Source organism: Lonchura striata, chromosome 31 (assembly GCF_050655825.1).
Source record: "Lonchura striata isolate lonStrDom1 chromosome 31, ASM5065582v1, whole genome shotgun sequence".
NCBI lineage: Eukaryota > Metazoa > Chordata > Aves > Passeriformes > Estrildidae > Lonchura > Lonchura striata.
In genome coordinates this window covers 4,667,736-4,695,363 of record NC_140733.1, presented here as the reverse complement: position 1 = coordinate 4,695,363, position 27,628 = coordinate 4,667,736, and the positions used below count along the sequence as shown (strand labels likewise).

The 27,628-nt window shown below is 59.2% G+C and overlaps 2 protein-coding genes across 3 annotated transcripts; both read left to right on the top strand.

Moving 5' to 3' along the window:
* The first annotated feature begins 757 nt into the window (after positions 1-757).
* LOC110483987 (5-aminolevulinate synthase, erythroid-specific, mitochondrial) lies at positions 758-17,513 on the top strand. Of its 2 annotated transcripts, XM_085563784.1 has the most exons (11): positions 760-785; positions 3,127-3,219; positions 4,245-4,361; positions 4,816-4,893; positions 6,357-6,564; positions 8,569-8,753; positions 10,177-10,356; positions 11,822-11,986; positions 13,244-13,512; positions 15,319-15,478; positions 16,629-17,513. In XM_085563784.1, the coding sequence occupies exons 2-11, from the start codon at positions 3,132-3,134 to the stop codon at positions 16,781-16,783; spliced, it is 1,605 nt and encodes a 534-aa protein (XP_085419910.1). In that variant the 5' UTR covers positions 760-785; positions 3,127-3,131; the 3' UTR covers positions 16,784-17,513. The 2 variants fall into 2 exon arrangements, with proteins under 2 accessions (XP_085419911.1, XP_085419910.1); XM_085563785.1 differs by lacking the exon at positions 15,319-15,478 and having other exon boundaries at positions 758-785; positions 16,629-16,829.
* LOC146764777 (uncharacterized) lies at positions 17,041-24,733 on the top strand. The gene is made up of 3 exons (XM_085563633.1): positions 17,041-17,075; positions 19,314-22,033; positions 22,724-24,733. Exons 1-3 carry the CDS (start codon positions 17,041-17,043, stop codon positions 22,864-22,866), a joined length of 2,898 nt encoding a protein of 965 aa, XP_085419759.1. The 3' UTR covers positions 22,867-24,733.
* The last annotated feature ends 2,895 nt before the right edge of the window (positions 24,734-27,628 follow it).

Here is a 27,628-nt window from a genome sequence, read left to right as displayed (position 1 = left end):
GGGGGGTTCAGGGTATTTTTTGGGGATTTTTTAGGGGGCTCAGAGGATTTTTGGGTGTTCAGGGTATTTTTGGGTGAATTTTGGGGGGGTTCAGGGTATTTTTGGGTGATTTTTTGGGGGGTTCAGGGTACTTTTGGGGAATTTTTTAGGGGGCTCAGAGGATTTTTGGGGGGTTCAGGGGATTTTTGGGGAATTTTTGGGGGGGTGATCAGGGGATTTTTGGGGGAATTTTGGGGGGGTGTTCAGAGGATTTTGGGTGATTTTGGGGGGTTCAGGGTATTTTTGGGTGATTTTTGGGGGGGTTTAGAGGACTTTGGGTGATTTTTGGGGGGTTCAGGGGATTTTTGGGTAATTTTTTGGGGGGTTCAGGGTATTTTTTGGGGATTTTTTAGGGGGCTCAGAGGATTTTTGGGGTGTTCAGGGTATTTTTGGGTGATTTTTGGGGTGTTCAGAGGATTTTGGGTGATTTTTGGGGGGTTCAGGGTATTTTTGGGTGATTTTTGGGGTTCAGGGTATTTTGGGTGAATTTTTGGGGGTGTTCAGAGGATTTTGGGTGATTTTTGGGGGGTTCAGGGTATTTTGGGGGATTTTTGGGGGGTTCAGGGTATTTTTGGGGGATTTTTTAGGGGGCTCAGAGGATTTTTGGGGGGTTCAGGGTATTTTGGGGGATTTTGGGGGTTCGGGGGCGTGGCCGTGGGCGGAGCCTCCGCCCAAGCCCCGCCCCCGGGTTTGGGGTTTGGGGGGCCCCGGGTGGGGGGGCAGTTCGTCCTCAGCGCGGGACAACGGTGAGGGAGCGGGGGGGCGGGGGTTGGGGATTTTGGGGGAATTTTGGGGGTTTTGGGGATTTTGGGGGTTTTGGGGATTTTGGGGGGATTTTGGGATATATTTTGGGGATTTTTGGGGGAATTAGGGGGGATTTTGGGGGGGATTTGGGGGATTTTGGGAGATATTTTGGGGATTTTTGGGGGAATTTGAGGGGATTTTGGGGGGATTTTGGGAGATATTTTGGGGGTTTTGGGGGGGTTGGGGATTTCGGGGGATTTTGTGGGGATTTTTTGGGATTGTTAAGGAATTTTGGAGGGGTTTTGGGGGATTTTTTAGGGGATTTTCGGGGATTTTGGGAAGGATTTGGTGAATTTTTGGAGGGTGTGGGAGGATTTTTGGGGATTTTGGGGGGATTTTGGGGGATTTTAGGACAATTTTGGGGGACTTTGGGGATTTTGGAGATTTTTGGGGGATTTTTGGGGAACTTTTTGGGGATTGGGGGGATTTGGGGGGGATTTTGTGTAGATTTGGGGGATTCGGAGGATTTCGGGGGATTTCGGGAAATTTTTAGGGGATTTTTGGAGTTTTTGGGGAGTTTTGTCCTGGGTTTGGAGCTTTTTGGGGCTTTGGGTTTTTTTGGGATTATTTGGGGTTTTTGGGGGGTTTCTGTGAGATTTTTTAGGACTTTTTGGGGTTTGGGGGTTTTTTGGTTTTTGGGGAATTTTTTGGCAGATTTTTGGGGGTTTTTTTGGGTTTTGGGGTGGTTTTTGGAGCACTTTTGGGTTTTTTGGGGATCTTTTGCCTTTTTTTTTTTTTTTTTTTTTTAAGGGGGATTTGTGGTGTTTTGGTTTCTGGGGCGGGTTTTGGGGTTTTTTTGGGGTTTCGGGGTTTTTTTGGGGTTTTTTTGGGGTTTTTTTGGGGTTTTGGGGTGGTTTTTGGTGGGTTGGGGTTTTATGGGGAATTTTTGGGCGGGTTTTTGGTTTTTTTCGGCGTTTTGGGGTTTTTGGGGTTTTTTTGGGGTGTTTTGGTGTGGTTTCTACGGAACTTTTGGGGTTTTTTGGGGAATTTTTGGGGAGCTTTGGGAGGTTTGGGGGGTTTTTTGGGGGGTCTTTGGGCTTTTTTGGGTTTTGGTTTTTTTTGGGTTTTTTTTGTGGGGGTCTTTGGGTTTTCTTGGGGTTTTTGGGGGGTTTTTGTGGGGAATTTTTGGGGGAATTTTTTTGGAGTTTTGGGAGGTTTTTTGGGGGGGGTTTGGAGGTTTTTTTGGGGGTTTTTTTGGTTTTTGGGGGTCGGGGTGGGGGTTGGGCCACCCCAAATTCCCTCCCCGCCCGGGGTCACGTGACCCGGCCGGCTCCAGGTGTCGGGGGCTGATAAGGGGGGGAGGGGCTGATAAGGGGGGGAGGGGCCACACCCACCCCAAAAACCCCAAAACCCCAAAAATCCCAAAAATGGGGCGCTGGCTCCTGGGCGGGGCTGGGGGAGGGGCGGATCTGGGGGGTCCTGGGGAGATTTTTGGGGTTCCTGGAGGGATCTGTGGGGTCTCAGTGAAGTTTTTGGGGGTCCCGGGGGGATTTTTGGGGGGTTCCTGGGGGCTCCCGGGGGTTTTTTGGGGGGTCCTTGGGAGGTTTTGGGGTCCTGGGGGCGTTCTGGGGGTTCCGTGGGTGTTTTTGGGGGGTCCCGGGGAGATTTTGGGGGGGTCCCGGGGGTTTTTGGGTTCCTGGAGGGATTTTGGGGGGTCTCGGGGGGATTTTGGGGGGTCCTTGCGGGGTTTTAGGGTCTCAGGGTTTTTTTTTCGGGGGTCCTGGGGTGTTTTTGGGGGTCCCGGGGGATTTTTGGGGGGTCCTGAAAAGGTTTTGGGGTCCCCGGGGGATTTTTGGGGTTCCCATGTGGTTTTTGGGGTCCTGGGGGTGTTTTTGGGGGGTCCTGGGGGTGTTTTGGGGTCCGGGGGGATTTTTGTGGGGCCCTGGGGGGGTTTGGGGGTCCCGGGGGGATTTTTGGGGGGATCCTTTGGTGGTTTTGGGGTCCCGTGGGTTTTTTTGGCGGGTCCTGGGGGGATTCTGGGGGGTCCCGCGTGGGTTTTGGGGTCCCGGGTGGGTTTTGGGGTCCCGGGAGGATTTTGGGGGGTCCCGGGAGGATTTTGGGGGGTCCCGGGTGGGTTTTGGGGTGCAGGACCCCCTGAACCCCCTTTCTTTTCCCCTCTCGGCGGTCCTGGGGGGAGGATTTTGGGGAATTTCGGGAGGATTTTGGGGCCGTGCGGGGGGTGAGGAGGACGCGATGGATTCGGGGATTTTTGGGGGGGATTTCGGGGGGTCCCGGGCGGGTTTTGGGGTGCGGGACCCCCTGAACCCCCTTTCTCGCCCGCAGCCCCCATGGCCGCTCTGCTGCGCTGCCCCGTCCTGGCCCGGCACCCGCGGCTGCTGCGGGCGATGGGCACGGCCCCGGCGCGGCCACAGCGCGGTACCGACCCGGGGAGAGCCCGAAAATCCCCGAAACACCCCAAAATACCCCGAAAATACCCCAAAACACCCAGAAAGCACCCCAAAATACCCCGAAAACACCCCAAAACACCCCAAAATACCCCAAAATACCCCGAAACACCCCAAAATACCCCGAAAACACCCCAAAATACCCCGAAACACCCCAAAACACCCCAAAATACCCCGAAAATACCCCAAAATACCCCGAAACACCCCAAAACACCCCAAAATACCCCGAAAATACCCCAAAATACCCCGAAACACCCCAAAACACCCCAAAATACCCCGAAAACACCCCGAAACACCCCAAAATACCCCGAAACCACCCCAAAATACCCCAAAATACCCCGAAACACCCCAAAACACCCCGAAAATACCCCGAAAATACCCCAAAATACCCCAAAAACACCCCAAAGTAACCCCCAAAAACACCCCAAACCACCCCAAAATACCCCAAAATACCCCCAAATACCCCAAAATACCCGAAAATAACCCCCAAAAACACCCCAAAACACCCCGAAACCGGGGAGACCCCCCTGACCCCACCCCGGTACCCCCGCCCCAAATTTGGGGATCCCCCCAGACCCCAGTTGATCCCCAAATTTTGGGGGGTACCGGGGGGGATTTTCGGGATTTGGGGGATTTGGGGGTGTTTTGGGGAATGTTTGGGGGATTTTGGGGGTTTTGGGGAATGTTTGGGGGATTTTGGGGGGGTTGATGATTTTTGGGGTGTCTGGGAGGTTTTGGGAGGGGGTGGAGAAGTTTCGGGCGATTTGGGGTTTTTTCTGGGCAGATTTTTGGGTTTTTTGGGGCAGATTTGGGGTTTTTTTGGGGCTGATTTTGGGGATTTTTGGGCTGATTTTGGGATTTTTTGGGACAGATTTAGTGGGTTTTATGGGACAGATTTGGGGGATTTTTGGGCCGATTTTGGGGGTTTTTGGGCTGCTTCTTTGGGATATTTTTTGGGGATCGTTTTGGGGTGCTGACCCCCCTGTCCCCCCTCAGGTGACCCCCCCGGGGGGTCCCCGTGCCCCTTTTTGGGGGCGCAGGGGGGGGAGGGGCCGCCCCTGGTGCTGCGCGCGGCCCCGGAGCTGCAGGAGGACCTGGCGCCCCCCGAGGAGGGTGAGAATTGTGGGGACCCCCAAACCCCCCAAAACCCCCCCAAAATCCCCCAAAACCCCCCCAAAACCCTCCAAAACCCCCCCAAAACCCCCCAAAATCCCCCCCAAACCCCCCAAAATCTCCCCAAAACCCCCCAAAATCCCCCAACCCCCCAAACCCCCCAAAACCCCCCAAAATCCCCCAAAACCCTCCAAAACCCCCCAAACCCCCCCAAACCCCCCCAAAACTCCCCCAAAACCCCCCCAAAATCCCCCAAAACCCTCCAAAACCCCCCAAAATCCCCCAAACCCCCCAAAACCCCCAAACCCCCCAAAATCCCCCCAAACCCCCCAAAATCCCCTCCAAACCCCCCCAAAATCCCCAAACCCCCCAAACCCCAAACCCCCAAATCCCCCCAACCCCCCAAACCCCCAGACCCCCCAATATCGGCCCCCCACCAGCTGTGCCCCCCCAGAGCCCCTGGATTGGCTGCTGGATTTTGGGGACCCCCCCGAGGAGCCCCCCGAGAGGCGGCTGGAGGAGAACCTGCCCGGTGAGGGGGGGTGGGGATTTGGGGGATTTGGGGGATTTTGGGGGGATTCAAAGGGATTTTAAGAGAATTTGGGCGGATTTGGGGGATTTTAAGGGGATTTTGGGGGCAATTTGAGGAGATTCAAGGGGAATTTGGGAGGATTTTGGGGGGATTTGGAGGGATTTTGGGGAGATTTTGGGGGATTTTGGGAGATTCAAGGGGATTTTAGGAGAATTTGGGGAGATTTTTGGGGGATTTCAGGGATTGGGGGAGATTTTGGGGGGCTTTGGTAGATTCAAGGGGATTTTAGGGGAATTTGGGGGGATCTTGGGAGGATTTTTGGGATTTGGGGGATTTTAGGGGAATTTGGGGGGATTTCTGGGGGGGGTTTGGGGGGATTTTGAGGGGATTTTAGCGGGATTTTTGGGGTTCCGGGGGCGTTTGGGGGGCGATTTGAGAAGATTCAAGGGGATTTTTGGGGGGATTTTGGGGGTTTTGGGGGGAGATTTGGGCGGATTTGGGGGATTTAAGGGGGGATTGGGGGGATTTAGGGGACTAGAGGCAGATTTGGGGGGATTTGGGGGAATTTGGACATTTTGGGGATTTGGGGGGAATTTGGGGGGATTTCGAGGATTTGGGGGAATTTGGGGGGACTTTGGGGATGTTTTGGGAGGATTTGGGGGAGATGTTTGGGATTTTGGGTGATTTGGGGGATTTTGGGGGGCTCGGAAGCGTTTTCAGGTGCAGTTTTGGGGTCTCTGTAGCATTTTGGGATGGAATTTTGGGGTACGATTTTGGGTTTCTGTAAGATTTTGGAGTGTGGTTTTGGGGTTTTTGGGGAGCAGTTTTGGGGTCTCTGTAGATTTTTGGGGTACACTTTTGGGCTCGGGGCTGTTTTAGGCTCGGGGTTTTTGGGGTTCACTTTTAGCCACGGGGTTTTTGTTTTTGGGGTGCCAGAGGACGCCTTCCCGTACGGGGCGGTGCTGGGGGCATCCCTGATTTGGGGTCTCTGTGGTTCGTTTTTGGGGTCCCTGGGTTTGTTTTTGGGGTCCCTGGGTTTGTTTTTGGGGTCTCTGGGTTTCGTTTTTGGGGTCTCTGGGTTCACCCCCGATCTGGGGTCCCTGTGGTTTGTTTTTGGGGTCTCTGGGTTCGTTTTTGGGGTCTCTGGGTTCGTTTTTGGGGTCCCTGTGGTTTGTTTTTGGGGTCTCTGGGTTCGTTTTTGGGGTCCCTGTGGTTTGTTTTTGGGGTCTCTGGGTTCGTTTTTGGGGTCCCTGTGGTTTGTTTTTGGGGTCTCTGGGTTTGTTTTTGGGGTCCCCGTGGTTTGTTTTTGGGGTCCCTGTGTTTTATTTTCGGGGTCTCTGGGTTCACCCCGATCTGGGGTCCCTGTGTTTTATTTTTGGGGTCCCTGTGTTCGTTTTCGGGGTCTCTGGGTTCACCCCGATCTGGGGTCCCTGTGTTATTTTTGTGTTATTTTTGGGGTGCAGAGGACGCCTTCCCGTACGCGGCGGCGCTGGGGGCGCGCCTGGCGGGGCTGCGCCGCTCGCACACGTACCGCGAGTTCACGGCGCTGGCGCGGCGGGCGCGGCACCCCCCGAGCGCCTTCCTGGGGTCCCCCCCGCGCCTGGTGCAGCTCTGGTGCTCCAACGACTACCTGGGCATGAGCCGGCACCCCGAGGTGCTGCGGGCGGCCAGGTGGGCACCCCGAAACCAGAGCCGGGACCCCCCGGTCCGGAGAGCCGCGAAATATCCCCGAAATATCCCCCAGAATTCCCAAAATATCCCCAAAATATCCCCAAAATATCCCCGAAATATCCCCCGGCATATACCCCGGAATTCCCGAAATATCCCCCGGAATATCCCCGAAATATCCCCGAAATATCCCCCGAAATATCCCCCGGAATATCCCCGAAATATCCCCCGGAATTCCCGAAATATCCCCGAAATATCCCCCGAAATATCCCCCGGAATATCCCCGAAATATCCCCGAAATATCCCCGAAATATCCCCCGGAATATCCCCGAAATATCCCCCCGAATTCCCGAAATATCCCCGAAATATCCCCGAAATATCCCCCGGAATATCCCCGAAATATCCCCGGAATATCCCCGAAATATCCCCGAAATATCCCCGGAATATCCCCGAAATATCCCCCAGAATATCCCCCCGAATTCCCGAAATATCCATGAAATATCCCTGAAATATCCCCCGGAATTCCCAAAATATCCCCGAAATATCCCCGAAATTCCCGAAATATCCCTGAAATATCCCCCCGAATTCCCGAAATATCCCCGAAATATCCCCGGAATATCCCCCCGAATTCCCGAAATATCCCCGAAATATCCCCTGGAATATCCCCGAAATATCCCCCAGAATATCCCCCCGAATTCCCGAAATATCCACGAAATATCCCCCGGAATTCCCGAAATATCCACGAAATATCCCCCAAAATATCCCCAAATCCAGCCCAAACCTCCCGAAACCACCCCACATCTGCCCCAAAATCCGCCCCCAAACCCCCTAAATTCCCGCTGAATCCACCCAAAACCCCTGAATTCCCCCCAAAATCCCCCCAAAATCTCCCCAAATCCCTCCGAGTTCCCCTCCAGGGCCGCGCTGGCCGCGCACGGGCTGGGCGCGGGCTCGGCTCCCAAAACCCCCCAAAACCCCCTGAAAAACCCCCAAAACCCCCTGAACCCCCCCAAATCCCCTCCAAACCTCCCAAATCCCCCAAACCACCCCAAAATCCCCCCCAAATCCCCTGAGATCCTCCCCAAACCCGCCCAAATCCACCCCAAACCTGCCGAAACCGCTCCGATCTCCCCCGAAATCTGCACCAAAACCGCCCTCAAATCCCCCTAAACCCCCCAAAATTCCCCAAAACCCCCCGAATTTCCCCTCCAGGGCCGCCCTCGCCGCTCACGGGCTGGGCGCGGGCAGCATGCGGAACATCGCGGGCACGGCACCCAAATCCCCCCAAAACCCCCACTAAAACCCCCCAAAAACCCCCCAAAATCCCCCCAAAACCCCCACAAAACCCCCGAAAACCCCCAGAATCCCCCCAAAACCCCCCCAAATTCCCCCAAAACCCCCACAAAACCCCCGAAAACCCCCAGAATCCCCCCAAATCCCCCCAAAACCCCCCGAATTTCCCTCTCCAGGGCCGTCCTCGCCGCTCACGGGCTGGGCGCGGGCAGCACGCGGAACATCGCGGGCTCGGCACACAAATCCCCCCTATAAACCCCCTGAAAAACCCCCCAAATCCCCCCAAAACCCCCACAAAACCCCCGAAAACCCCCCGAATCCCCCCAAAACCCCCCGAATCTCCCCAGAATCCCCCCAAAACCCCCCAGAATCCCCCTCAAAACCCCCCGAATCTCCCTCTCCAGGGCCGCCCTGGCCGCTCACGGGCTGGGCGCGGGCGGCACCCGGAACATCGCGGGCACGGCACCCAAATCCCCCCAAAACCCCCGACTAAAACCCCCCAAACCCCCCCGAATCCCCCCAAATCCCCCCAAACCCCCCGAATTTCTCCTCCAGGGCCGCCCTGGCCGCGCACGGGCTGGGCGCGGGCGGCACCCGGAACATCGCGGGCTCGGCACCCAAATCCCCCCAAAACCCCCCGAATCCCCCCCAAACCCCCACAAAACCCCCGAAAACCCCCCGAATACCCCCAAACCCCCCGAATTTCCCCTCCAGGGCAGCCCTCGATGCTCACGGGCTGGGCGCGGGCGGCACCCGGAACATCGCGGGCTCGGCGCCGCTGCACGGCGCGCTCGAGGCCGCCCTGGCGCGGCTGCACCGGCAGCGCCGCGCGCTCCTCTTCTCCTCCTGCTTCGCCGCCAACGACACCGCGCTGGCCACGCTGGCCCGGCTGCTGCCCGGTGAGGCGGGACACCCCCGAATGGGACACCCCCAAAATGGGCAGGGACACCCCGAAAATGGGACACCCCGGGACGGGGACACCCCCAAAATGGGACACCCCCAAAATGGGCAGGGACACCCCGAAAATGGGACACCCCGAAAATGGGCAGGGACACCCCAAAAATGGGCAGGGACACCCCCAAAATGGGACACCCCGGAACGGGGACACCCCCAAAATGGGACACCCCCAAAATGGGCAGGGACACCCCAAAAATGGGCAGGGACACCCCGAAAATGGGACACCCCAAAAATGGGCAGGGACACCCCAAAAACGGGCAGGGAACCCCGAAACGGGCAGGACACACCAAAAACGGGCAGGGAACCCCGAAAATGGGCAGGGGCACTCCAAAAACGGGCAGGGAACCCCAAAAACGGGCAGGGACACCCCAGAAATGGGCAGGGAACCCCAAAAACGGGCAGGGAACCCCAAAAACGGGCAGGGACACCCCAGAAATGGGCAGGGAACCCCAAAAACGGGCAGGGACACCCCAGAAACGGGCGGGACACCCCAAAACGGGCAGGGAACCCCAAAAACGGGCAGAGCATTCAAAAAACTGGCAGGGCACCCCGAAACTGGTGGGGACACCCCCAAAATGGGCAGGGGGCACCAAAACGGGCGGGACACCCCGAAATGGGCAGGACACCCCGAAAACAGGCGGGACACCCCAAAACGGGCGGGACACCCCACAACCGGGTGTTTTTTGGTGTTTTTTTGGGTTCTGATGGGGTTTTTGGGGTGCTGACAGATTTTTGGGGTTTTTTGGGGCGCTGACAGGTTTTGACCGGTTTTTTGGGATTTTTGACCATCTTTTTGGGGCGCTGACCAATTTTTGGGTTTTTCGGGGTGCTGACGGTTTTTGGGTTTTTTTTGGGGGTTCTGATCAGTTTTTTTGGGTTTTTGGGGTTTTTTTTTGTTTTTTTTTTTGGCTGCTGACAATTTTTGGGGTTTTTGGGGCGCTGACGGTTTTTTTTTGTTTTATTCAGATTTCTTTTGGTGCGCTGATGGGTTTTGGGGTTTTTTGAGGCACTGACGGATTTTTGGGAGTTTTCAGGGCACTGACAGGTTTTTTGGGGTTTTTTTGGGAGGGTTCTGACCGGTTTTCTGTGGCGCTGATGGATTTTGGGGTATTTTGGAGGGTTTTGGGGGTTTTTGGGGAGGATTTTGGGGTTTTGGGGGGTTTTTAGGGCGCTGACAGTTTTTTGGGGTTTCTTGGGGCGCTGACGGTTTTTTTTTTTGGTTTTTAGTGTTCTGACGGGTTTTTTTGGGCACTGACAGGTTTTTTGGGGTTTCTCGGGGCGCTGACGGGTTTTTTGGGTTTCTCGGGGTGCTGACGGTTTTTTGGGGTTTCTCGGGGCGCTGACGGGTTTTTGGGGTGCCCCCAGGCTGCCACTTCTTCTCGGACGCGGGGAACCACGCCTCGATGGTGCAGGGCATCCTGCGCAGCGGCGCCCCCAAACACATCTTCCGCCACAACGACCCCCAGCACCTGGACGAGCTTTTGGGGCGCAGCCCCCCCGGGGTCCCCAAAATCGTCGCCTTCGAGTCCGTTCACTCCATGGACGGTGAGCGAGGGGCGCCCCGAAACCCCCCGGGAACCCCAAAAAGCCCAAAATATCCCAAAGTACCGCGGGAACCTCAAAACCGCCCAGGACAAGCCAAAACCCCCCCCCAAATCCGCCCCAAAATGCCCCCAAAACCAACCCCAAACTCCCCCAAATCCATCCCAAACTCCGCCAAAATCCCACAAAACCCCCAAAATCCCCCAATTCCCCCCAAATCCCTCCAAACTCCCCAAAAATCCCCTTAAATCCCCCAAAAATCCCCTTAAAGCCCCAAAAATCCCTTTAAACCCCCCCAAAATCCCCCTAAACCGCCCAAATTCCCCCAAATCCCCCCAAATTCCCCAAATCCCTGAGTTCCCAAAATCGCCTTAAAATAACCCCAAATTCCCGAAAAATCCCCCCAAATCCCTCCAAAACTCCCTAAAAATCAGCCCAAAAATCCCCCCATGCCTCCCAAACCACCCCAAAATCCCCCCAAAATCTCTGAAAATTCCCCCAAAATCCCCCCAAAATCTCCCAAAATCCCCCCAAAAATCCCCCAAGAGGCCCCAAATGCCCCCAAAATTTCCCTAAAATCCTCACAAATCTCCCCAATCTCGCCCCAAATCCCTCCAAAACCCTTCCAAAACCCCACCAAAATCCCCTTAAATCCCCCCAAAATCCCCACCAAAAGACCCTAAAATCCCTCAAAATTCCCCCAAAATCCCCCCAAACCCTCCAATTGCCCCAAATCCCCAAAACCGGCCCAACCCCCCCTACAAAATCCACCCCAAATCCCCCAAAATCCTCCCAGAGTTCCCAATCTCCCACCAAGCTCGAGAGCGCCCCCCGGTGGTGCCCTGAGTTATTGCACCCGCTCACCCAAAATCCCTGCAAAATTCTCCCCAAAATCTCCCAAAATTCCCCGAAATCCCCCCTAAAATTCCCCCAAACATCCCCCCAAAAATCCCCCAAAATCCTACCAAAAATCCCCCCAAAATCCCCAAATCCCCCTAAAATTCCCAAAATTCTCCCAAAATCCTCCCAGATTTCCCTGTCTTCCACCAGCCTCGAGAGCGCCCCCCGGTGGTGCCCTGAGTCATTGCACCTGCTCAGCAGAAATCCCCCCAAAATCTGCCCAATAATCCCCCCAATAATCCTCCCAAAATCCCCCAAAAATCCTCTAAATCCCCCCAAATCCCCCCAAAACCCCCAAAATTTCCAAAAATCCTCACAGATGATTCCCCCCAAAATCCCCAAATCCCCCCAAAATTCCCCAAATCCTCCCACAGTTCCCTATCTTCCACCAGGCTCTATAGCGCCCCCCGGTGGTGCCCTGAGTCATTGCACCCACTCACCCGAAATCCCCCCAAACTCCCCCCAAATCCCCCCAAACCCCCCCCAAATCCCCCCAAACTCCCCCCAAATCCCCCCAAAATCCCCCCCAAATCCCCCAAAATCCCCCAACCCCCCCAACGCCGCGCAGGCTCCATCGCGCCGCTGGCCGAGCTCTGTGACGTGGCGCACGCCCACGGCGCCCTCACCTTCGTGGACGAGGTTCACGCCGTGGGGCTCTACGGGCCCCGGGGCGGCGGCATCGCCGAGCGGGACGGGGTCAGCGGCAAGGTGGACGTGGTGTCCGGGACCCTCGGTACGGGGGGACCCCGAAACGGGCAGGGGGCACCCCAAAAACGGGCAGGGGGCGCCCCAAAATGGGGCACCCTGAAATGGGGGGAAGAAGGGACGGGGAGCCTGGGGTGAACGGGACCCTCGGTATGTGGGGACCCTCAAAAGGGGAGGGGGCACCCCTAAAATGGGGAGGGGACACCCCAAAAATGGGGGGCAACCCGAAATGGGGGAGAGGGGACCCCAAAAATGGGGGACAACCCGAAATTTGGGGCAGGGACACCCCGAAAATGGGAGGAGAAGGGACGGGGAGCCTGGGGTGTCTGGGACCCTTGGGACGGGGGGACCCCAAAATGGATTTGGGACCCCAAAAATGGGGCAGGGACACCCCAAAATGTGGAGAGGGAGCACCCCAAAAATGGGCAGGAGGGACAGGGAACCTGGAGATGAGAACCCTGGGGTGTTCGGGACCCTCGGTACGGGGGGACCCCAAAAATGGGTGGACACCCCGAAAATCGGGGGACCAGAAATGGGAGGAGGGGACCTCAAAAATGGGAGGCAACCCGAAAATGGGGGGAAGAAGGGATGGGGAACCTGGGGTGAACGGGACCCTCGGTATGTGGGGACCCTCAAAAGGGGAGGGGGCACCCCAAAAATGGGAGGGACACCCCAAAAATGGGAGGCAACCCGAAATGGGGGAGAGGGGACCCCAAAAATGGGGGACAACCCGAAATTTGGGGCAGGGACACCCCGAAAATGGGAGGAGAAGGGATGGGGAGCCTGGGGATGGGGAGCCTGGGGTGTTCGGGACCCTCGGGACGGGGGGGACCCCAAAAATGGGGAGGGGTACCCCAAAAATGGGAGGTCACGAAATTTGGGGCAGGGACACCGCAAAAATGGAGGAGGGGGGAGCCTGGGTAAAGGGAGATCCCAAAAATAAGTTGGACAGGGAGCCTGGGGTGTTCGGGACCCTCGGGACGGGGGGAACCCCAAAAGGGGAGGGGGCACTCCAAAAATGGGGGTGGGACCCCCAAAATGGGGGGAGGGAGTCTCAGTATGGGGGTGGGGGACCCCGAAATGGGGGTGGGACCCCCAAAATGGGGGGAGGGAGTCTCAGTATGGGGGTGGGGGACCCCGAAATGGGGGTGGGACCCCCCAAACGGAGCTCGGGACGCTGAGTTCGGGGAAGCAGCGCGGCAGCGCGGGCCGGGGGTGCCCGCAGGAGCCCGGCGGACCCCCGGAGTGATTTGGGGGTGCCCCCCCGGCCCCGCCGTGCCCGCAGGGAAGGCGCTGGGCGCCGTGGGGGGCTACATCGCCGGCGGGGAGGCTCTGGTGGACGCCGTGCGCTCCTTCGGGCCCGGCTTCATCTTCACCACGGCGCTGCCGCCCGCCGTGCTGGGCGGCGCGCTGGCGGCGCTGCGCGTCCTGGCGGGGCCCGAGGGGGGCGCTCTGCGCCGCTCGCACCAGCGCAACGCCAAACACCTGCGGCTGCTGCTGCGCGACCGCGGCGTGCCCGCGCTGCCCGCGCCCAGCCACATCGTGCCCGTGCCCGTGAGTGCCCCTCGGGGGGTTTGGGGGGTTTGGGGGTGATAGTCTGGGGTTTGGGGGGATCTGGGGGGGTTTGGGGGTGTCTGGGGACTGCCCGCGCTGCCCGCGCCCAGCCACATCGTGCCCGTGCCCGTGAGTGCCCCTCGGGGGGTTTGGGGGGTTTGGGGGTGATAATCTGGGTTTGGGGGGGTTTTTGGGGGGTTTTGGGGGTTTTTGGGGGTGCCCGCGCTGCCCGAGCCCAGCCACATCGTGCCCGTGCCCGTGAGTGCCACTCAGAGGGTTTGGGGGTGATAGTCTGGGGTTTGGGGGGGTTTGGGGGGGGTTTGGGGGGATTTGGAGGGGTTTTTGGGGGTGCCCGCGCTGCCCGCGCCCAGCCACATCGTGCCCGTGCCCGTGAGTGCCCGGCGCTTTGGGGGTGATAGTCTGGGGTTTGGGGGGATTTTGGGGGGTTTGGAGGGGTTTTGGGGGGAATTTTCTGGGATTTTGGGGTCATTTTCTGGGATTTGGGGGGTGTTTGGGGGGGTTACGGGGGTTTTGGGAGCACCCGCGCTGCCCGCGCCCAGCCAGATCGTGCCCGTGAGTGGCATTCGGGGGGTTTGGGGGAGTTTTGGGGGGGATTGGGGGTGTTTCGGGAGGTTTGGGGGTGTTTGGGGGTATTTTGGAGTGATTTTGGGCTGATTTTGGGGTTATTTAGAATGATTTTGGGCTGATTATTTTAGGATGACTTTGGGGTTGTTTTGGCTGATTTTGGGGTTGTTTTACGGTGATTTTGGGGTTGTTTTACGGTGATTTAGGCTGATTTTTGGGTGTTGATTTTGGGCTGATTTGGGCTGATTTTGGGTGATTTGGGCTGATTTTGGGTGATTTGGACTGGTTTGGGTTGATTTTGGGGTGATTTATGCTGATTTAGGGTGTTGATTTTGGGGTGATTTGGCTGATTTGGGCTGATTTTGGGCAGATTTAGGCTGATTTTAGCTGATTTGGGCTGATTTGGGTTGATTTGAGCTGATTTTGGGCTGATTTTGGCTGATTTGGGTTGATTTTGGGCTGATTTTGGCTGATTTCGGCTGATTTTGAGCTGTTTTTGGCCGATTTTGGGCTGATTTGGGTTGATTTTGGGCTGATTTCGGCTGATTTGGGTTGATTTTGGGCTGATTTGAGCTGATTTTGAGCTGATTTCGGCTGATTTGGGTTGATTTTGGCTGATTTAGGCTAATTTTGGCTTATTTGGGCTGATTTGAGCTGATTTTGAGCTGATTTCGGCCAATTTCGGCTGATTTTGGCCGATTTCAGCTGATTTGGGTTGATTTTGGGCTGATTTTAGCTGATTTTGAGCTGATTTCGGCTGATTTGGGTTGATTTTGGGCTGATTTGAGCTGATTTTGGCTGATTTAGGCTCATTTTGGCTGATTTGGGCTGATTTTAGCTGATTTTGACTGATTTAGGCTGATTTTGGCTGATTTGAGCTGATTTTGGCTGATTTCGGCTGATTTTGGCTGATTTGAGCTGATTTCGGCTGATTTCGGCTGATTTTAGCTGATTTTGGCTGATTTAGGCTCATTTTGGCTGATTTGAGCTGATTTTGGCTGATTTAGGCTCATTTTGGCTGATTTGGGCTGATTTTAGCTGATTTTGGCTGATTTAGGCTCATTTTGGCTGATTTGGGCTGATTTTAGCTGATTTTGGCTGATTTAGGCTCATTTTGGCTGATTTTAGCTGATTTTGGCTGATTTTGGCTGATTTTGGCTGATTTCGGCCGATTTCGGCCGATGTAATCTGACTCGGCCGGGTTTGGGGGGCTCCCCGCAGGTGGGGGACGCGCGGGCGGCCACGCGGCTGAGCCGGGCGCTGCTGGAGCGCGGCCTCTTCGTCCAGGCCATCAACCCCCCCACGGTGCCCCGGGGGGGCGAGCTGCTGCGCATCGCCCCCACCCCCCAGCACAGCCCCCAGATGATGGAGAACCTGGCGGGTGAGGGCCGGGGCGCCGGGCACCGGGGGCTCGGGAACCGGGGGCTCGGGCACCGGGGGGCTCGGGGGGAAACCGGGAACCGGGGGGCTCGGGGGGAAAACGGGCACCGGGGGCTCGGGAACCGGGGGCTCGGGAACCGGGAACCGGGGGGCTCCGGGCACCGGGGGCTCGGGAACCGGGGGGCTCGGGCACCGGGGGGCTCGGGAACCGGGGGGCTCGGGGGGAAACCGGGAACCGGGGGGCTCGGGGAACCGGGGGGCTCGGGCACCGGGGGGCTCGGGGGGAAAACGGGCACCGGGGGGCTCCGGGAACCGGGGGGCTCGGGGGGAAAATGGGAATTGGGGGGCACCGGGGGGGCACTGGGGGCACAGGGGGCACTGGAAATTGGGGAGCACCGGGAATTGGGGGGGGCACCGGGGGGGGCACCGGGAGCACGGGGGGTGTCACTGGTCACTCGGGGTCACTCGGGGTCACTCGCGGGGGGTCACTCGGGGGTCACTCAGGGGGTCACTCGGGGATCCCTCGGGGTCACTCGGGGTCACTCGGGGGGGCCCTGGGGGGTCACTCGGGGGTCACTCGGGGTCACTCAGGGGGTCATTCGGGGGGTCACTCGGGGGTCACTCAGGGGGTCACTCGGGGGGTCACTCGGGGGGTCACTCAGGGTCACTCAGGGGGTCACTCGGGGGGTCACTCGGGGGGTCACTCGGGGGGGTCACTCGGGGGGTCACTCGGGGGGTCACTCGGGGGGGGTCACTCAGGGGGTCACTCGGGGGTCACTCGGGGTCACTCAGGGGGTCATTCGGGGGGTCACTCGGGGGTCACTCAGGGGGTCATTCGGGGGGTCACTCGGGGGGGTCACTCGGGGGTCACTCAGGGGGTCCCTCGGGGTCACTCGGGGTCACTCAGGGGGTCACTCGAGGTCACTCGGGGGGTCACTCGGGGGTCACTCGGGGTCACTCGGGGGGTCACTCGGGGGGTCACTCAGGGGGTCACTCGGGGATCCCTCGGGGGTCACTCGGGGGTCACTCGGGGATCCCTCGGGGGTCACTCGGGGGGGTCACTCGGGGTCACTCGGGGGGTCACTCGGGGTCACTCGGGGTCCCTCGGGGCAGTCCCGCTGCCGGGCGCCCCCTGACCCCGCGCCCCCCAGACCAGCTGTCCGAGTGTTGGGGGGCGCTGGGGCTGCCCCGGGACTCGCCGCTGGGCCCCGCCTGCGCCTCCTGCCAGCGGCCGCTGCACTTCTCGCTGATGAGCGCCTGGGAGCGGCAGCACTTCCAGCTGGGGGGGGTCCCCGCCACCGCCTGAGCCCCCCGAAAACCGCCCCCGAAATGCAGCAAAAACGACCCCAAAACACCCCCGGAATGCAGCCACCCATCCCCAGAAACACCCCCCGAAAATGCGGCTAACCCCCCCAAAACAGCCCCCGGACCGCTGATAGCCCCCCAAAAATCAACCCCCAGACCGCTGATATCCCCCCCAAAAAACACCCCCGAAATGCAGCAAAAATGACCCAAAACCACCCCTGGAATGCAGCAACCCATCCCCAAAAGCGCCTCCCGAAAATGCGGCTAACCACCCCAAAAACCACCCCGAAATTGTAACTGACCCCCCCCAAAAAAACCCCCGAAACTGGAACTAACCCCCCCAAAAACACCCCCAAAATGCAGCAATCCATCCCCAAAAAACAGCCCCAAACTGGAGTTAATCCCCCCAAAAACCATCCCCGAAATTGTAACTGAACCCCCCCAAAAAACCCCCCAAACTGGAACTGAGCCCCCCAAAAACGCCCCCGAAATTGCAGCAAACCCCCCAAAAACGCAGCCGATCCCCCCAAAAAATCCCAAAACTGCAGCGACCGCCCCCAAAACCACCCGAAACTCCCAGGCCACTCCCAGTCCCTCCCAGTACAAACCAGTTCCATCCCAGTACAAACCAGTTCCCCCCAGTTCCATCCCAGTACAAACCAGTTCTCTCCCAGTTTGGTCCCAATCCCTCCCAGTCGCTGCCAGTACAAACCAGTAAAACCAGTTTGGCACTGGTGCCGTTCCTGTCTCTTTATTTGGGGCTGGGGTGGGGGGAGTCCCCAAATCCCCTCCCAGTATAAACCAGTTCCATCCCAGTATAAGCCTGTTCCATCCCAGTATAAACCAGTTCCCTCCCAGTATAAACCAGTTCTCTCACAGTATAAACCAGTTCCCTCCCAGTATAAACCAGTTCTCTCCCTGTTCCCTCTCAGTATAAACCAGTTCTCTCCCAGTATAAACCAGTTCTCTCCCAGTACAAACCCGTTCTCTCCCAGTATAAACCAGTTCCTCCCCAGTCTCCCCCAGTCCATCCCAGTCTCTCCCAGTCCCCCCCAGTTTGGTTCCAGTCCCTCCCAGTCCCTCCCAGTGCTCCCAGTTTGGTCCCAGTTTGGTCCCAGTCTCTCCCAGTTGCTCCCAGTCCATCCCAGTTTGATCCCAGTGCTCCCAGTTTGGTCCCAGTGCTCCCAGTTTGATCCCAGTTTGGTCCCAGTTCACTCCCAGTCCCTCCCAGTGCTCCCAGTTCCAGCCCATTTCCCCGCTCCCGGGGGCGGGGGAGGGGCGGCCCCGGCCCTTATCAGATTTTGGGGAATGCGCTGATGACGTCACAGCCGGGGGGGTCCCCCTGCCCCTCCCCCCTCCCAGTTCTCCCAGTCCGGGCGGGGCCGCTCCCAGTTCAGCAGCGCGGCCGGACTGGGAGCGGACTGGGAATGGAGGTGAGGGGGACCCCAAATCGGGGAGGGGGAGGGGCGGGACCCCCAAATCGGGGAGGGGGAGGGGCGGGACCCCAAACTGGGGAGGGGGAGGGGCGGGGGGAGGGGCGGCTCTCGGTCCGGCACAATCCCCCCCCTGAGAGCAGCGCCCCTCCCCCACTTATCTGAAGCCCCCGGGCCCCTCCGGACACCCCCAGACCCAATTCTCACCCTGGGACCCCCCTGGGACACCCCCAGACCCTCCGGACACCCCCGACTCAATGGAGCCCCACCATGACACCCCCAGACCCAATTTCATCCCCATTTCCCCCCATTTTGACACCCCCAGACGAAATTTCCTCCCCATTTCTCCCCAGTATGACGCCCCCAGACCCAATTTAATTCCCATTTCCCTCCATTTTCACACCCCCAGACCCAATTTCTCCCCATTTCCCCTGTTATGACACCCCCAGACCAAATTTCCCCATTTCCCCCCATTTTCACACCCCCAGACCAAATTTCTCCCTCATTCCTTCCAATTTCCCCCCATTTTGACACCCCCAGCCCCAATTTCCTCCCCATTTCTCCCCATTTTGACGCCCCCAGACCAAATTTCTCCCCACTTCCTCCCCATTTATTCCTATTTTGACACCCCCAGACCCAATTTCCTCCCCATTTCTCCCCAGTATGACATCCCCAGCCCCATTTTCTCCCCACTTCCTCCCCATTTCTCCCCATTTTGACGCCCCCAGCCCCAATTTCTCCCCACTTCCTCCCCATTTATCCCCACTATGACGCCCCCAGACCCAATTTCTCCCCACTTCCTCCCCATTTTGACACCCCCAGACCCAATTTCCTCCCCATTTCTCCCCAGTATGACATCCCCAGCCCCATTTTCTCCCCACTTCCTCCCCAGTCATCCCCATTTTGACGCCCCCAGCCCCAATTTCCCCCACTTCCTCCCCATTTATCCCCATTATGACGCCCCCAGCCCCATTTTCTCCCCACTTCCTCCCCATTTATCCCCATTATGACGCCCCAGCCCCATTTTCTCCCCACTTCCTCCCCATTTCTCCCCATTTTGACACCCCCAGCCCCATTTTCTCCCCACTTCCTCCCCAGTCATCCCCATTATGACGTCCCCAGACCCAATTTCCCCCCACTTCCTCCCCATTTCTCCCCACTTGGACGCCCCCCGCCCCAATTTCCCCCCTCTCACCCCGCTTTCCCCCCCCAGCCGCCCCCCTCGCCCAGCCCCGCTCCCCCGCGGGACGCGGCGCTGGCCGTGGCCGAGGTGGCCGTGCTGGCTCTGCTGCTGCTGCTGGCCCTGAGCAGCAACCTGCTGGTGCTGCTGGCGCTGCGGAGCCCCCCGCGGGCCCCCCGCGGGCCCGGGCAGCCCCCGGCCCGCCCGGCGCGGCCGCTGCGCCGCTACCTGCGGCACCTGAGCCTGGCGGACCTGGCGGCGGCGGCGGGGCTGGTGCTGCCGCAGCTGCTCTGGGACCTCACGGACCGGTTCCGCGGGCCGGACCCGCTCTGCCGCCTCACCAAGTACCTGCAGGGCGTGGCCATGTTCGCCTCGGCCTACGTGGCCGTGGCCATGGCTTGGGATCGCCACCGGGCGATCTGCCGGCCGCTGGGGACGGCCGCGGGGCGGGGCGGCCAGCGGGCTCCCTGCCGGTCCCCGGGGACAGAGACGGGAGCGGGCAGGGGACACTGCTGGGGCTGGGGCTGGGGAAGGGGACAGGGGGGCACTGGGGACACTGGGATCACTGGGGACACTGGGGACACTGGGGACACCAGGACAAGGGGACACTGCTGGGGCTGGGGCTGGGGAAGGGGACAGGGGGGCACTGGGGACACTGGGATCACTGGGGGCACTGGGGACACCAGGACAAGGGGGCACTGCTGGTGCTGGGGGTGGGGAAGGGGACAGGGGGGCACTGGGGACACTGGGATCACTGGGGACACTGGGGACACTGGGGACACCAGGACAAGGGGACACTGCTGGGGCTGGGGCTGGGGAAGGGGACAGGGGGGCACTGGGGACACTGGGAGGACTGGGGGCACTGGGGACACCAGGACAAGGGGACAGTGCTGGGGCTGGGGCTGGGGAAGGGGACAGGGGGGCACTGGGGACACTGGGATCACTGGGGGCACTGGGGACACCAGGACAAGGGGACAGTGCTGGTGCTGCGGATGCAGAAGGGGACAGGGGGATACTGGGGACACTGGGAGGACTGGGGGGACTGAGGACACTGGGGACACTGGGATCACTGGGGGCTCTAGGGGGACTGGGGGGACTGGGGACACTGGGGACATGAGGACAAGGGGAAAGTGCTGGTGCTGGGGGTGGGGAAGGGGACAGGGGGGCACTGGGGACGCTGCTGGGGACACCGGGGGCACCCTTGGGGACACTGGGGTGCAGGGATATTGGGACACCACTGGGGACATCCAGGGAGGGACGCTGGGACGAACTGGGGGGCACGGGGACACCACTGGGGACACCGGAGCGTGGGGACATTGGGACACCGCTGGGGACACTGGGGACAGCCGGGGAGGGACACGGAGACCAACGGGGTGCTGGGGGTGGCAGTGTGGGGACGCCGGGGACACCGGGAGTGGCACAGGGGGACACTCGGGCTGCTGGGGGTGGGGACACAGGGACAGCGGCAGGGACAGGGCGCAGGGACGCAGGGACACCTGGGATGGCACCTGGGAACCGGCCGGGGCTTGGGGACACGGGGACAGCGGGGACAGCAGCGCTGCCACATCCCCTCTGTGCCCCCCAGGCCCCTGTGCCACCCCCGTGTCCCCAACCCTCTGCGTCACCCCAGCGTCCCCAAGCCCCAGTGGCACCCCAGTGTCCCACCGTGTGTCCCCAGTGCCACCAAGCCCCAATGTCACCTCAATGTCCCCTCCTGTCACCCCAGTGTCCCTCCATGTCACCCCAATGTCCCCAAGCCCCAGTGTCACTCCTGCATCCCACCGTGTGTCCCCAGTGTCCCTCCATGTCACCCCAGTGTCCCCATCACCCCCCTTGTCACCCCAGACACCCACAAGGTCCCTGTCACAGGCCACCAAGGGGGACTCTGGGGCCACCACGGGGGACTCTGGGGCCACCATGAGGAGGACCGGGGCCACCACGGGGGTGCCTCAGCCCTGCCCAGCCGGCTCTGGGGCCACCATGGACGGGTCCTGGGCCACCACGGGGGACTCTGGGGTCACCATGAGGAGGACTGGAGCCACCACGGGGGTGCCTCAGCCCTGCCCAGCTGGCTCTGGGGCCACCACGGCGGACTCTGGGGCCACCACGGGAGTGCCCCGACCCACCCCGGCCGGCGGCTCCGGGGCCGTGGCGCCGTGCGGGGCCAGCGGGAGCTGCTGCGGGGTGGCCGCGGGCCGGGCTCGCTCGGGACTGGCCCGGGCCCGCTCGGCGCTGGCCGGGGCTCGGCGGCGCTGGGACGCGCTGGCCACGGCCTGGGCCCTGGCTCTGCTCTTCGGGCTGCCCCAGGTGGGCATCTTCGGGCAGCGCGAGGTGGCCCCGGGCGAGAGCGACTGCTGGGCCACCTTCGCACAGCCCTGGGGAGCCCGGGCCTATGTCACCTGGGTGGCGCTGGCCGTGCTGGTGGCCCCGGCCGTGCTGCTGGGGGTGCTGCTGGCGGCCGTCGCCCGCGCGCTCCGGGGGCCACCGCGGCTCCCCGGTGGCCACGGGGGGCTGGGGAGGGCCAGGGCCAAGAGCCACCGCATGGCCGTGGTGGTCCTGGGCGTGTTCGTGCTCTGCTGGACGCCGTTCTTCTGCGCCCAGCTCTGGGCAGTGTGGGACCCCCGGGCACCACGGGAAGGTGAGAGGGGACAGGGGGCATGGGGACATGGGGATATGGGGACATGGGGACATGGGGGGCATTGGGGGCATTGGGGACACGGGACACTGGGGACATTGGGGACATTGGGGGCACTGGGGGCATGGGGACATGGGGGACATAGGGGACATGGGGACATTGGGGACATTGGGGGCACTGGGGGCATGGGGGACATAGGGACATGGGGACATGGGGACATTGGGGACATTGGGGACATTGAGGACACCCAGGGGACACTGGAGATATAGGGAACATTGGGGACATTGGGGGGATTTGGGACACTGGGGTCATTTGGGACATGGGGACATTGGGGACATTTGGGACAGTGGGGGGATTGAGGACATTGGGGACATTGGGGATGTGACGGTGTGGGGTATGGGGATGGCACATGTGGGGGGTGGGGACAGGGAGAAGGTGACAGGGACACAGCGATGGGGACATGAGGGGGACAGGGGGGTGACAGGGCGATGGGGCAGGTGACAGTGGAGGTGACAGAGCCATGGGGGGGGTGACACAGCCATGGGGAGGTGACAGAGCCATGGGGACACCAGCAGAGGGGAGGGTGACCCCACCAAGGCTCTGGGCACGATTGTCACCAGAGCCCAGGGGTGTCCCTGGGGCTGTCCCTGGGGCTGTCCCCAGCTGTCCCCAACTGTCCCCTGGTGTCCCCAGGGCCAGCGTTCACCATCCTGATGCTCCTGGCCAGCCTGACCAGCTGCACCAACCCCTGGATCTCGGCCGCCTTCAGCGCCAGCTTGGCCCGCGCCATGGCCCGGGTGCTGTGTCCCTGCCGTCACCGAGGGGACAATCGGTGACACTGGCACCATGGCCCGGGTGCTGTGTCCCTGCCGTCACCGAGGGGACAATCGGTGACACTGGCACCATGGCCTGGGTGCTGTGTCCCTGCCGTCACCGAGGGGACAATCGGTGACATTGGCACCATGGCCCGGGTGCTGTGTCCCTGCCATCACCAAGGGGACATCGGGGACAATCAGTGACACAGAGTGACACAGTGCCATGGCCCGGGTGCTGTGTCCCTGCCGTCACCGTGGTGACACTGGGGACAATCGGTGACATCGGTGCCATGGCCTGGGTGCCGTGTCCCTGTCATCACCGTGGTGACACTGGGGACAATCGGTGACATCGGGTCCATGCCCTGTGTCCCGTGTCCCTGCCACCACCGTGCTGACATCGGTGACACCAGGTGACATCGGCGTCACACGGTGGGGGTGACACCGTGGGGGTCATTCCAGTGTCACACGGGGTCACGTGGGGTCACCCCGGTGTCACCTGGGGTCACCGCGGGGGTGACACCAAATCCCGGGGGCTGTGGGGGCGGGGCCACGCCGGGATTGTCACCTGGGGAGGGGGCGGGGCCTGCCCAAGGGGGCGGGGCTTAACGGGGCACAAAGGGGCGGGGCTTGCATAAAGGGGAGGGGCCTGCCCAAGGGGGCGGAACCTTTCACAAAGGGGCGGGGCCTGCCAAAAGGGGGCAGAACCTTTCAAAAAGGGGCGGGGCCTGCCCAAGGGGGCGGAACCTTTCACAAAGGGGCGGGGCCTGCCAAAAGGGGGCGGGGCTCAACGGGACACAAAGGGGCGGGACTTGCATAAAGGGGCGGGGCCTGAACAAGGGGGCGGGACCTAACAGAGGCTCAAAGGGGGCGGGGCTTCCCCAAAGAGGCGGGGCTTGCCCAAAGGGGCGGGGTTTGCCCAAAGGGGCGGAACCTTTCAAAAAGGGGCGGGGCCTGCCAAAAAGGGGCGGAACCTTTCCAAAAGGGGCGGGGCCTGCCAAAAGGGGGGCAGGGCTTAACAGGGCACAAAGGGGCGGGGCTTGCCTAAAGGGGCGGGGCTTACACGGGATGGCACAAAGGGGGCGGGACCTACCCAAAGGGGGCGGGGCAAAGCCCCCTGCTCGAGGGGACGGGGATCAGCAATAAAGGAGATTTTACCCCAAAATTTCCAGGGTTCATTGAAGAGAAATCAAAAAGTTCGGGAGATAAATAATTAATAATTAATATTAATATTATAATTACTTATTACGAATTAATAATATATTATGAATAATGAATAATAAATAATAATAAATAATTAAATAATTATTAATAAATAATAAATAAAAAGAACGAGTAATGAATAATAAATAATAAATAGAGGGAGAGGCAAAAATGGGAGAAATCAGCCCAAAAATAGGGAAAGATCCCAAAAATTGAAAAAAAAAATCAGCCCAAAAAGGGGTCACAGCCCGCCTGGCACTTGTGGGGCACAACCTGGGGCACTTATGGGGCAGAGCCACCCCTGGCTCCCAGTCCCCCCAGTCAATCCCAGTTTGCTCCCAATCCCTCCCAATGCTCCCAGTTTGATCCCAGTTCCATCCCAGTTCACACCCAGTCCCTCCCAGTTCCTCCCAGTTTGGTTCCAGTCCCTCCCAGTCCATTCCCAGTTCCCTCCCAGTGCTCCCAGTTTGGTCCCAGTGCTCCCAGTTTGATCCCAGTTTGGTCCCAGTTCACTCCCAGTCCCTCCCAGTGCTCCCAGTTCCAGCCCATTTCCCCGCTCCCGGGGGCGGGGGAGGGGCGGCCCCGGCCCTTATCAGATTTTGGGGAATGCGCTGATGATGTCACAGCCAGGGGGGTTCCCCCTGCCCCTCCCCCCTCCCAGTTTGCCCAGTCTGGGTGGGGCCGCTCCCAGTTCAGCAGCGCGGCCGGACTGGGAGCGGACTGGGAATGGAGGTGGGGGGGAGGAAGGGGGAACCCCGAATTTGGGGAGGGGGAGGGGCGGGGGGACCCCGAAATCGGGGTGGGGGAGAGACGGGACCCCGAAATTGGGATGGAGATACTGGGGTGGCGGGGGGGAGGTAAGGGGTGGTGGGACCCCGAAATCGGAGTAGGGGAGGGGCGGGGGGACCCCAAAATTGGGATGGTGGGAGGAGCGGGAGGGGAGGGACCCCAAAATTGCCAAAATTGGGGGAGGGGGAGGGGCAGGAGGAGGGGCGGGTCTCAGTCCCCCTCCTCCTCCCCCTCCCCTCTAAGAGCAGCGCCCTCCCCCAGCTCTTCTCCACCCCCGGACCCCCCGGACACCCCCAGACCCAATTCGCAGCAGGACTCCGGGCCCTCCGGAGCCTCGGTGGTTCAGGAGCCTCTGCCCTGGGAGCTGCGGCTCCTCTTCCCCCGGCCCTGCGGGCGCTGCCCGGGCGAACTCGGTGATTTGTGCTGCACAGCCCGGGGGCAGCCCGGCCATCCCGCAGCCACTGCCTCCGCTTGCTTGCGTTGTCAATGAAAATTAATATGAAAAAATAAAATATTTACTGTGCAATCCAATTCTATCCAGTCAGCCACAAGGAAAGAACAGCCGAGCCCGGGGTCGCCCCTCGGTGTGCAACAGGTTATTGGGAGGACTCTGTGATCTTAAAGGTCTTTTCCAATGGAAGTGGTTCTGCAATTCTAAACCTCCATTCCTGCTTTTGAAGGATATGGTCTCAAATAGACCCCCATTTGTGTCTTTAAGGAATTTAGCATCTACCTTTCCTTGAAAGTAAGAGGAATCAGGCTATAAATGCTCTCAAAACACTTTAATTCCTTGCTCTTAAACTGTGTGTTTGAATTGAGGTGCTTTTGTGGAGAAAGGATTGAGCATGGGATAAATGTAGGAAATTCAGCTGCAATGGCACTTGTTTCGTCTGCTTTTCTTCTTCATTCCCCATGGGTGGCTGATTTGGGAGTATTTGTCTTGTACTTTGAGTTCCAGCTTAGATTTGCTCATGGATGTGCTGTAAAATCTTATCTACCGCTTTCTACAGAAAAATGCTTGCAGAGTGGTGGGAATTGCTAGAGACAAGGCTTGCAAACCAATCCCCAGTATGATTAGCCCAGTGTCCCTGCTTAAATCCAGGTATGCTTGTATTACAAAGGAGTGAACTATTCTAACTCACTGGCCCCCTTCCCCCTTTTATTTTCTTGTAGCTCTTGGGGCAATTCCTGTGTGCCATTCCAGCTCTTTGTTATCAAATGTGTGAAGGCATGATGCTGCTGTAGCAGCAGCCTGAGTTCAGTGGGAACATGTCCAAAGCACTGGGTCCCACAGCAGTGGGCACAGTGAGAGACTTCCTCTGCTGCCATGGCCATCCAGCCATGGGGAGAGCAGCTGCTGGGGCTTCCCTGATTCTGCCAACAGCAGTCTGCCTCCAGCATGAGGACTGCATGGCCATGATTTTGACAGAATGTGGAAAATGCATGGTTTGAATGTATTCTGATGGTGTCTGACACCACCTGACTGGAGCAGTTTGGTAGGCAGGACACCCTGTGGGCAGGGCCATGGCAGGGATCGGTGGCTGTCACTGGCACTGGCAGTGTTATTTTCCCAGACAGGTTCCTGGTACAGCTGTGGGGAGGGCACCAGCAGCCATGTCAGCCCAGGGAGCAGCAGCACATGGAGGAGACCCTCATCTGCAAGAGCCGTCACCCCCTTTGCTCCCCCCACGGCAGCGCAAGATGATTCTGCCGCAGGTGAAGAGCTGCAGCAGGACTGGAGACTCCTTCAGCCAGGACTTGCTGCAATCTCCCTGCTGCAGCTGTGCCTGGAGGATGTTGGCCTGCAGCGATACTGCCGATGCCCAGGAATGCTGCTCGGCCCAGAGAGGCAGTGTGTACAAAAGCTGCATTCAAAGCGCTGATCGTGAGACCCTGGAGCCGCTGGCAAGTGCAGCAGCTCTTCTTCATTCCGTGCAGGTGAGAGCCCAGCCTTGGAGCCTGTCCCTGGGGACAGGGAAGTGCTCTGAGCATAGTTTTGAATTTTCAGGGACAGTGCAAACGAGAACTGTTGTGAGGCCAGAGTTGTAATGTTGGGTTTAGGTGTGTCTGCAGGAAAGAAAGTGGGAATAAATGAAGGAGAATTTTGCATGGCAAATTTACACCCTACAGATCCACTGATCGCATTGGCCCACTGAATACTGGGGGCATCTAATGCAGAGTGCAAAGCTTCTTTGAGGAGAGAGGAGGCTTGAATAAATGATTTTGCAGATGCAGAAAAACAATCAGACCCATGGATCCCATGGCTTAGGCTTAGCTGTGTGAAATCAAGCATCATTAGTTTTATCCGCTCTGTTGGAGAGTACTTCAGAATGACCTGCCTATTGTGCAATTTCCATGAAGAAAATTTTGAATTGTCAGGAACTGCCCAAGATCAGAAATGTTTTGAGGCAGATCATGTTTATGTTGGATTTGGGTGTCTCTGCAATAAAGAAAACATGGAATAGACCCCTGGAACAATGAAGCAGAGCAAAAGTGGAACGTTTGGATGGTGAATTTGTTCCCTACAGCGATCGGCCAACTGAATTGTGGGGTCCTGTACTGGGGAGTGCAAAGCTTCTTTGACTTCCAGCACCTGGTGCCATTCTTGTGTCCCACCACTTAGTTTGATGTGAAGAGAAAGAAACAAAATCCCACATCAGCAAGCTGCAACCCAGAAGTGAGTGGGAATTACAGAAATAAAGGCCTTGAAAAGTAGCTTTGGAAAGGGTCTACTACCTGGACAGTGTGAAACCCTCAGGCCTGGCCTGGCCGGGCTTAGGGCTGGCTGCCCTTG

Coding starts and splice junctions, on each gene's coding strand:
- LOC146764777 (XM_085563633.1), top strand. CDS start 17,041: ATGCGGCTAACCACCCCAAAAACCACCCCGAAATT. Junction 17,076..19,313: donor CCAAAAACCACCCCGAAATT/GTAACTGACCCC, acceptor CTTCCTCCCCAG/TCATCCCCATTATGACGTCC. Junction 22,034..22,723: donor CCCCCGGGCACCACGGGAAG/GTGAGAGGGGAC, acceptor TGGTGTCCCCAG/GGCCAGCGTTCACCATCCTG.
- LOC110483987 (XM_085563784.1), top strand. CDS start 3,132: ATGGCCGCTCTGCTGCGCTGCCCCGTCCTGGCCCGGCACCCGCGGCTG. Junction 4,362..4,815: donor CCTGGCGCCCCCCGAGGAGG/GTGAGAATTGTG, acceptor GTGCCCCCCCAG/AGCCCCTGGATTGGCTGCTG. Junction 4,894..6,356: donor GCTGGAGGAGAACCTGCCCG/GTGAGGGGGGGT, acceptor TTTGGGGTGCAG/AGGACGCCTTCCCGTACGCG.